The following is a 9,389-nucleotide window of genomic DNA, read 5'->3' on the forward strand; positions in this document are numbered from 1 at the left end:
AAGGGAGGAGGAAGGAAGGGAGGGAGGGGAGGATGAATGCAGGGCGGAAGGCAAGACGGGGGAGGGGGGGAACATGAGCCTTGAGCCTCGCTCATTGAAAGCGATGGATTTGGAGGGATTTAGAGGGGGCGGGTTGTATACATAAGTAGTGGCGTCATGCGGTGCCAGGGGGAGAGAACAGGTCCGCCGGAGCCGACCAAGAAATTAATGGCAGGAATCAGAAGATGAACGACAAAGGCGGCACAGCAAGGCATACATAAATAAATAAAAAGGAAGGCATGAACATGGAGGGGGAAACCCCCTGGTCTTCGCTTGCGTTCTTCGAGTGTACGCGAGGGGGGCGAATCACCTCGCGTTGTCCGAATGCTTTCGCGCCATTTTTTCCCCCTCCCGATTTCTCCTCCCGTTGCCTCCCTCGTCGGCTTTTCCTATGTACTTCTTGACTCCCCCTCTCCTTCCTCCTTCCGTCCTCCCCCCCCCTCCTAGGCCCCTGTCAACTTGACGCCCGCCCCACTTCCCGTCGCGCCGGGACTCTTTACAGGCAGCAATGCCCCGACCTCCGTGCTCCCATTGCTCTTGCTGCCACCCCCTCCCCCCCCCAGGCCCGACGTCCGGCGTTTCTTCTCCGCCTCTCGCATGGCCACGAAGGTGTAAGCAGAGGAGCCGCCCAAGACCAAGGCGATGCCCAACAGGCTCTTGGTTGTGGCGGGATTGCCCCACAAATAGAAGGCCAAAAGGGATTGAACGGCGGCTTTGGCGGTACCGCTGATGTTGTGGGTGAGCGGGGAAGTCGCCTTGATTTGCATGACCGTCACCGTGCCGATCGCGAAGCCCAAAAGGCCGGACAGGCACATGCCGGTCCAGAAAAGGGGCGAGAAGAGGGTGGTCCAGTGTTGAAGGAGGATCGGGAGCTCGAGGAAAAAGATGAGGGGCAAAAAGAGAATGCAGGCGTTGAAGTTGTTGACGAAGGTGAGGACCCATTGGTTGTCGTTCACGGCGGGGAGGACCTTCTTCGTGTAGATGCTGTTGAGGGAGACGAAGAGGGAGGAGGTGACACCCGACAAGGTCCCAAGGAGCGAGAAGTTCACTTCCCCGTCGGCGCCCACCCAGAACCCCACGAAGACCAGGAAGAGGCAGGCGACCGTGGGGAGGGAGACGAAGGTCCGGAGGATGGCCAGGGAGAGGAGGACGTTGAAGACGATGGTGAGGGAGCGGGCAACGTTGTAGAAGGAGACCTCGACGTACTTGAGGCAGAGGTTGTTGAAGGTCATCATGCCCACAAACACCAGGGAGAGTACCCCTACCTTCCGAGCCACCGTCCCCGTGTACCGCATGGCGGGGAACTGCATGAAGTACCCAGTGGCTTTTCCTTTCCGACGTTGCACCTCCCCCAACTCGCCGCAGACGTAGCACAGGCACGTGGTGAAGAAGCATTGAAACCAGGTCATGAAGAGCGGGGCGGGAATGGAGAATTCCGAGTTTGTCATCAAGACCTTGTTCAGGTACACCATGCTAATGGACACAATCCAGTAGGCGGCCACAACTGAGGCGATGTGCTTCATATTGGCTGCGTGAGCCGCGCTTTTGCTGTGCCCGACAGACATGACGTCGGGGGCAGCCAGGCAGGAGAACGACCTGTTGAGGTGCGAAAACAAAAATTTACGTGATTCACAGAGACCAGAGTTCGGATAAAGCGCATGATTTGGGGAAGACCTTGCACACCTTAATCTTCCTTTTTGTCAGCCTTGTCACGTGGTATCGGTGCGCTTTGGAAGGAAAGGAAGCGCAGCGTCAACCAGGACTAAGGAGTTTTCCCCCCGGTGGCACGTCAGTAGATTTACTTGCCTACAAATTCGAACATCAAGGACGCATGTTATCATGTTCTGTACTTTGTCCACGAAAAGACTTGGATGCGCTATACATTTTCTTCCGTGTAACTGTACGTGCCCCATGTTCATTTGAAAAGAGCGAAAACAATAAGACATTCGGCATCATCCCGGCACCAAAAATCGAACTCAGTTGTCCAGAGTAACACAAAAATGAAGAGGCCATGAACAATGTAAAGTAGGCTTCACACATGCCGGGCCCATCGTGTGCAGAGTGTCATTCAAAAGAGATAATAGAGCAGTTCGAAGGCGAAGGCGGTACTCTTTTGGGCGACGGCTTGGAGTGCATAGTAGCATGGGCCTCGCAGAAATCAAAACCAAGCTGGCACATTTCTGCCCACAACAAAGGTTGAAATTATCGTCTATTTTCAAATCTACAGGCCATTGCATCGTTCCTCAAGTCGGATGCCGTCAAAAGAATGCAGGCTCGGTGGCGGGGTCGTGGCTGCGGCGTGCGGCTTGAGGTTTCGGGCATTCGCGTGTGATGGTTTGGGCCGCATCGGTCTGCGATGATGTGGTGAAGGATGATGCTTTGTACCTCACTCGGTGCTTACCGATGACGATGACGGTGGTTGTGATGATTTTGACCTCAGGCCACAGTCCTGTCCCGATGATGGTCTCTGTGCTTGTTCCTTGCCGACCCGGATGAGTAGACTTCGCCTTCGTCGTTAGGTTTTCCTGCCTTTTACCGGATTGGGAGCGGTGAGGGAGGCATTGAAGGCGGAGGCTGGGAGGGATGGACGTGCTGCTCACTTCATGATAGGCCTCGCATCATTTACTCGGCAGGAATCCTCTCGAGCCCCTAGCGAAGCGCTGGGGCCAAAGCTACGGACCACGAGCGTTGTTACCCGACTTTCAGCAGACTTGCGTCGACGGACAGTGTTGCCCGCCAAAAATCGCGGAAGGAACAGTACCACGAGAAAAAGGATATAGATGTCGGGTTTAACCCTCGAGCGGGCCCGCGCAAACCATGAGGACATTGAGGCATACGAGGCGGCTATTGTCGCAATTTTGGAGGATAAACCTCGAACGGTACGTTATGATCTCATTCGGGTCTACCTGTTGTTTCCCTTCTTACGAGACTGGCCATGCGCAACTGTGTTCTCGACAACCTCTTTTCCCCCTTGCATCGCATCAGGCGAAGGAACGTGTCTGGCAACAACACCGGGTCTCAAACCTGATCGAGCAGATCCAGGGGCGCTCCAAAGACTTGGAAGGCATTTACGAGGACGTGCACGGGACCATGAAAGAGGAACTGGCCACTTTACGGGGCCGCGACGCGTTTCCATCTTTTTATGCGCGCGTGGATCATGCCAAGGAGTATCACCAGAAACACCCTGACGTGCCTGTCAAGCACCACCCGCCCGTGCAGGAGGAAGCGGAGCCGCGCGTGTCCTTTTCGGGAGAAGAGGTCTTTGGCAAATATTTGGACCTGCAGGCGTCTCACATGGAGTTCTACGCGTTGCCGCAAACCCCTAAATGGGATTATCAGACGTACTTGAGTCGCTTGGCGGATTTTTCGGTAGTCCCGGCCGGGAAGAAGAATGCGGCGTGGGCAAGGTAGGTGGGACGTCAAAAGAGAAGGGAGTGCTGGATTGTTTTCAAAAAGGTACAACCGCCCTTTGGCCCGGTCGTTGCCGACTGGGGCGTCTCATTTCTCCTCTCCCCCCCGCTGGGAACAGATATGTGCACAACCTGTACAATTACCTGCACTCCTTCATCCAGCGCACGCAACCTTTGCTAAACGTGGAGGAGATATTGGACGGAAACGTGGACGGAGGCGAGGAAGGGGCCACCAAGAAGGCGGAAGCCGCCTTCGAGGCGCTGTGGCAGGCGGGAAAACTACCCGGAGGTTGGCCGGTGCCGGCCCAAGGGGGAGGGGAGGAAAAGGGGGCAGAGAACACGAAGGAGGTGGACCTGCGGGGTTTTCGGACGGCGAAGGAATTGGAGGTGCTGGGTATGGACCGGTTGAAGGCCGGTTTGAAGGCCTTGGGGATGAAGTGCGGAGGGACGTTGGAAGAACGAGCTGCCCGCTTGTTTGCGACCAAGGGGAAGAAGAAGGAGGAGATTGACCCGAAGCTGTTGGCGGGCAACGGGAAGAAGAAAAGCAAGGCGGAAGGAAATGGGCCCACGAGCAACGGGAATGGGCAAGGGGTGGGGACGGATAAGGAGGGAGGGAAGGGAGGGGAGGATGGGAAGAAGCAGTGTGCGCGGTGGGAGTTCCGGATCGACCTGTTGGTGAAGGAGGTGCTGAGGGAGGTGGTGGAGGCGACCAAGAAATTTGTCGAGAAGAAGCAGACCCGCACGAAGGAGGAGACGGAGACGGAGCTGAGGCAAGAGGAAGAAGGGCTGCTTCCAGAACTTCGGGGGGAGGGCGAGGAGGAGGACGAGGACGAGGAGGAGGAGGAGGACGAGGACGGCCCCATTTACAATCCATTGAATCTGCCTTTAGGCTACGATGGAAAGCCGATTCCATACTGGCTGTATAAATTGCACGGGCTGGGGGTAGAATACAAATGTGAGATTTGCGGGAATCACTCGTACTGGGGCCGCCGGGCGTTTGACAGGTACGTGACTCAGGGGGTTCTCTCTTCCCCGTCTTCTTTGTCTCGGGCTTTTGTCCTCGTGCTCTCGGAGTTTATACTTATCGTATTGTTGGTGACATGGCTCGTCCAGTCGGGCGGGGGTAGGGACATGCCGGGGGCACGGTCGCGCGCGGTGCACCTGCTGCTCCCTTCTCTGAGCAGAGGGGGAGGTCCGACACGCACCTGTGGCTTTTCCTTCCTCTCTTGCCCGGTTCGAGAAGCATCTGTGGTATTGTCATTTCTTTCGCGCTCACTCTTGTTTTTGGCGTCCCTGCAGGCACTTCCAGGAGTGGCGGCATGCCCATGGGATGCGCTGCCTGAAAATCCCCAACACAAAGCATTTCCATGACATCACGACGATCAAGGACGCGCTTGCCTTGTACGACCGGATAAAAGAACAGCTGAAGGGAGAAGTGTACGATGCGGAGGTGGAGGAGGAATTCGAAGATTCGGAGGGAAACGTGTTGAACCGTAGGACTTTCCAAGATCTAGCTCGACAGGGGCTACTTTAAACGTGTCTCGCATAAGGCGAGCGCAGTGTGGCAAAAGTCGAGGGAGGCTTGTCAGTGGTCAGCAGGCACGCAAAGGAGAGTCGATATGGACACTTGGAAGGCGCGTTGGCACGTTTGAGCTGGAATAACGGGGCTTACTTATGTGATAGTAAGATGAGCAACGACTGGATGGCTTCTGATGGCCTGAGGAGCGAGCTACGACGGGTTTAAAACATCGTGACGGGCAGTGGTATCACGAAGAGGGCTTGTCTACCGCCTCGCCCACAGCAATATGAAATTTAGAAGGGGTACAGTGAAGTAACATGACTAACACTGCCTGCCTTAGATGTTCACGTATCCAAACTCAACGGTTTTTTTTACCCTGCTCCGATTTTCGCGCGCTGCCATGTCAACATCCTTCGCTCTCGCCAACGCATGACTTCTATCTCTCTGAAGCACGTGAAGGTAAACGAGTAAAATTCACCCCGCGCTGCCTCAGCACAACGGAAATATGACTCTCCAGATCCTATTGAAACAAACGCACAACATGGCACATTTCCATCAAAGTTCGCATACACAACCACCTGCAGCCTGTGCCCGACACGAATAAATTTGTTGTTGATCAAAGAACAAAGAAAGAGGAGGTGATGCCTGCCGGCTGGGATTTCAAATGGCTCCCAGAGGGCACGCACACCGTCGCGACGTGATCTCGGCAAGAGGTTGAAATCCCACGAAGAGTGATTAAGCAGCTACAGTCGACAGCCACCACCGCCCTCTCATCCTGCCCTCCAATTGCATTTAAAAAAAAACGTTTGGACTTTCGATCGAGCTCTGCCAGGGGGAGGAGGTTACCAGTAGCCTTGAGATAACTCTTTTACCTTCGAACAACATAAAAGCGTGAGAGGAAAAAGTACCAACATCCACCGGATGTCGTTGATTTCTTCTTTCATTCTTACGGGGCACGCATTTTTATTTTTGGCACGACGATTCCGGCAAAGCGTGCAAAGAGATCTCATGTCTTAGGAATGGGCGGGAAAGAAGATTTGATCTGTTCGCTGCTTTTCCCAGTGGCCCCAACCTTTGTTTGTTCCCCGGCCCTACTACCTCTCTCCATGCGGTCGTGAGACCTGAATCTGCCATCAAACTCATTTGCTGAAACCGTAAATGGTCTACGGAATCTTCCGGCTCTTTTCTGAGGACTTCTCTCTGGGAATTTTTCAATTCAATCGGTCTGCATTTCAAAACCCCTTTCGCGGGTCGATCGCCCGTTTCATCCCTCCCTACTTTCCAACCTAACTTAAAGCTAGGGTTTGGGTATTTATAATTTTTGTTGACGGCAATTTATTTTCATTAGCGCACTTAGGCGGCAGGGTTTTCCATGCCTGAGTCGACGCGCTCCCGGCGAGCCAAGCCTATCGTGAGCTATGTCGAAATGGAGGAAGACGACGAGAACTGGGCTGCGACGGAGGACGTGGTGGAGAAAGAATTGCTTGGAGTCGAGAGCAGCGAGGAAGAGGACAAAGCATCCAAAAAGCGGGGGAAAATCAGGAAAGAAGGAAGTCCTCCAATGCGAAAGCGCTTGCGTCGTCCTGGTGCACCTTCAGCAGCGGTGGAGCGAAATGACCACGGGGAGGCAGGAGGGCTCGGGCATAAGGAAGAAGCGTTAGCACGAGGGACATCGTCGAAAGGACGCATTCGCAAGCCTGTCCAACGTTTAGTTGCCCAAGAGCCCTCTCCCAGTCGGCTTTCCTCACGACAGAATAAGAAGGCAGCACAGGAAGAGGAGGAGGAAGAGGAGGAGGAGGAGGACGAAGAGGAGGAAAAAGAGGTGAAGGATGTAACGATGCAGTCCAGCCTCCGATCTGAGGACAAGACCCAGCGGAAGTCGCACCGCGAAGAGGAGGTGGGAAATAAAGGAAAGGGTGCCTTTGACTTGATGGGCTATGTAAAGAAGGCCGCTGTACGTTCCCGGCAAGAGGAGGGGGGAGGGGAGGAGGAGGAGGCGGAAGAGGACGCCTTGGGGGGTGAAGAGGAAGGATCAAAACAGGGTAAGGCCCGAGTGGGTGGTTTTCGACGGAGGTTGGGCAAGGTAGGGCGAAAGAAGGTGAAGAGGGAGGAGGAGGAGGAGGAAGAGGAGGAGGAGGAAGAGGAGGAGGAGTACGGAGAAAGGCCTCGGGGACAGGGGCGCCAGTGCAGCGCCGGGAGGAGAAAGGCCAGGAAGGGTGTGGACACCGAGGGAGAAAAAGAGGTCCGTCGCAGCCAGCGGACAAGTGTAGGCGGCGTCAGGCCCCAGTATGTCGATGCGATCAGCAGCAGCAGCAGCAGTGAGAGTGAGGAGGAAGCCGGGGAGGAAACTCGGAGCCTTCGTCGAGAGGCGGGGAAGCACAGGAAGAAAGATGAGGAGGAGGAGGAGGAGGAGGAGGAAGGAGAAGGACAGCCGTTGCCGCGTTTGTTGGCCCGTCGTATGTTGACGCCTCAGGCATGGAGAGCGGCCTGCGCCTCCATGAACACCAGCGAGATCACCCGGGGTTCCCTGTGGGTGCAGGAGGAAGAAGAGGAAGCCGCTTCCTCCCCGGAGGCGGTGGAGAAGTATTTGTGCCGGTGGACGGGCATGAGCTACCTGCATGTCTCCTGGGAGACGCCGAAGGACCTGGTGCACTGCGTGGGTGCCAAAGCCCGGGCGGCGATGAAACGGTTTCTTAAAAAGGAGAAGGACGGGACGTTGGAGACCTTCAATTTGTACAACCCCGAGGAATTTTTCGATCCTCAGTACCGGGAGATCGAGCGGGTCTTGGCGGTGGAGGGGGAGGAGGGGAAGGAGGGAGGAGGAGAGGAAGGACGCATGGAGCAGGACAAGGAGGAGGGGGTGGAGGATGGGAAGGAGGGTGCGACAGAAGGGATGGAAAACACAGAGATTTCCTCGAGTCCGGAGGAAGGACGTCGTCCTGAACTCAGCACAGCCCCTTGCAGCAAGGAGAGCGTTTCCAGGGCCTGGGAAGACACTTGCCTGCCCCGCACGTCCGTGGCGGGCCTCGCACGCCTTCTTATCAAGTGGTGCGGGCTACCCTACTCGGAGTCGACCTGGGAGAAAGTGGAAGACCTCGCCCTCCTTCCCGACCTCCCCCGGCACCTGGCGCGTTGGCGCCACCGGCAGCGCCCACCTCCAGCGGACCCAAGACCGTCTCGGAAGCAGTGCGTCGGGTTCCGGAAGGAGGATTACGAGACTCAGCCCTCCTTCCAGGGGGGCAGGCGCCTTCGGGACTACCAATGGGAGGCCGTCCGATGGATGGTCTTCAACCGGGCCAAGGGGGCCGGTAGCATCCTGGCCGACGAGATGGTGGGTCTTGGGGGTGGTTCCTTCCTTTTCTCCGCCCGCCGAGGGAGAGCGCAGGGACCAGGCAGGGCTGACCGTTTTTTCTCTTTTCGGCTTTTTCTTCCTTTAATTTCTCTTTTTTCCAACGCCTAGGGCCTGGGGAAGACCGTGCAGACGGTCGCCTTTGTCCACTCCCTCTGGAGCAAGGAAAAGCTACCCGGACCTTTCCTGGTGATCGCGCCGCTCTCCACCCTGCAGCATTGGTACCGGTGCGTCGTCCTTCCTTTCTTGTCCCCCCTTCTCGATCTCCCTCCTTCCCTCCTTCCCCTTACCCCCACACCCTCCTCTTGGAGGTCGAACAGCTCCCCGCCCCTCCCATCCTTTCCACCCGCGGGGTCTGTGGGATGCCCTCCGGACCTCTGAACCTGATACCTCGGGAAATCCCCTCGCCTCCCTCTCCCCCCCCGGCGCCGACATCCTCCCCTGCCTCCTCAACCATGACCTCCCTCCCTCCCTCCCTCCCTCCCTCCCTCTTTCCACCCCTCAGGGAGTTCACGGCCTGGACGGACCTGAACGCGATCGTCTACCACGGGTCGGCGGAGGACCGGGCGGTCTGCCGCGACTACGAGTGGCGCTTCCCCCAGAAGGCGGGGGGGAAAGAGGGGGACTTTCAGGCGAGTATGTCGGCCAAGAGATGCAGGGACCATGGGGCCACAGGCACGAGGGGACGAGGCAGCAAGGCGCGTGGGCATCGGTCTGTTCGATCCTATGATCGATCCTACGATCCTATGAACTGCCCTGCCGAACCCCCCCCACCGCCGCCGAAACGCTCCACGTCGTTGACCTATCCTCCCTTCCTCTTCCCCTCCCTTTTTACGTGCAGCTACCCAAGTTCCAAGTGCTGATCACCACTCCGGAGATGTGCCTGGCTGCGGACGCGTCCTTCCTGATGGATCAGGAGTGGACATTGCTGGTGGTGGATGAAGCCCACCGACTCAAAAACACGCACTCTCGCCTCTCCCTCACCCTCCGGGAGCGGTTTCACTACCCTTCCGCCCTCCTCCTCACGGGAACGCCCCTCCAGGGGAAGGGAGGGGAGGATGGGAAGAAGCAG

At 56.8% G+C, this 9,389-nt stretch overlaps 2 protein-coding genes across 2 annotated transcripts; one reads left to right on the forward strand and one right to left on the reverse strand.

Annotated features, from left to right (window-relative positions):
• Positions 1–482: 482 nt before the first annotated feature.
• On the reverse strand, positions 483–1,562 carry NGA_0471400 (gdp-fucose transporter 1-like protein; the record flags this gene model as incomplete). The annotated part of the gene is made up of 1 exon (XM_005853347.1): positions 483–1,562. One exon carries the CDS (start codon positions 1,560–1,562, stop codon positions 483–485), a length of 1,080 nt encoding a protein of 359 aa, XP_005853409.1.
• Positions 1,563–2,669: 1,107 nt separating this feature from the next.
• Positions 2,670–5,302, forward strand: SF3A3 (splicing factor 3A subunit 3). Its single transcript, XM_005853346.1, has 4 exons — positions 2,670–2,918; positions 3,025–3,446; positions 3,569–4,453; positions 4,749–5,302. Exons 1-4 carry the CDS (start codon positions 2,820–2,822, stop codon positions 4,981–4,983), a joined length of 1,641 nt encoding a protein of 546 aa, XP_005853408.1. The 5' UTR covers positions 2,670–2,819; the 3' UTR covers positions 4,984–5,302.
• Positions 5,303–9,389: the final 4,087 nt, after the last annotated feature.

Source organism: Nannochloropsis gaditana, assembly GCF_000240725.1.
Source record: "Nannochloropsis gaditana CCMP526 unplaced genomic scaffold scaffold941, whole genome shotgun sequence".
Classification (NCBI taxonomy): Eukaryota; class Eustigmatophyceae; order Eustigmatales; family Monodopsidaceae; genus Microchloropsis; species Microchloropsis gaditana.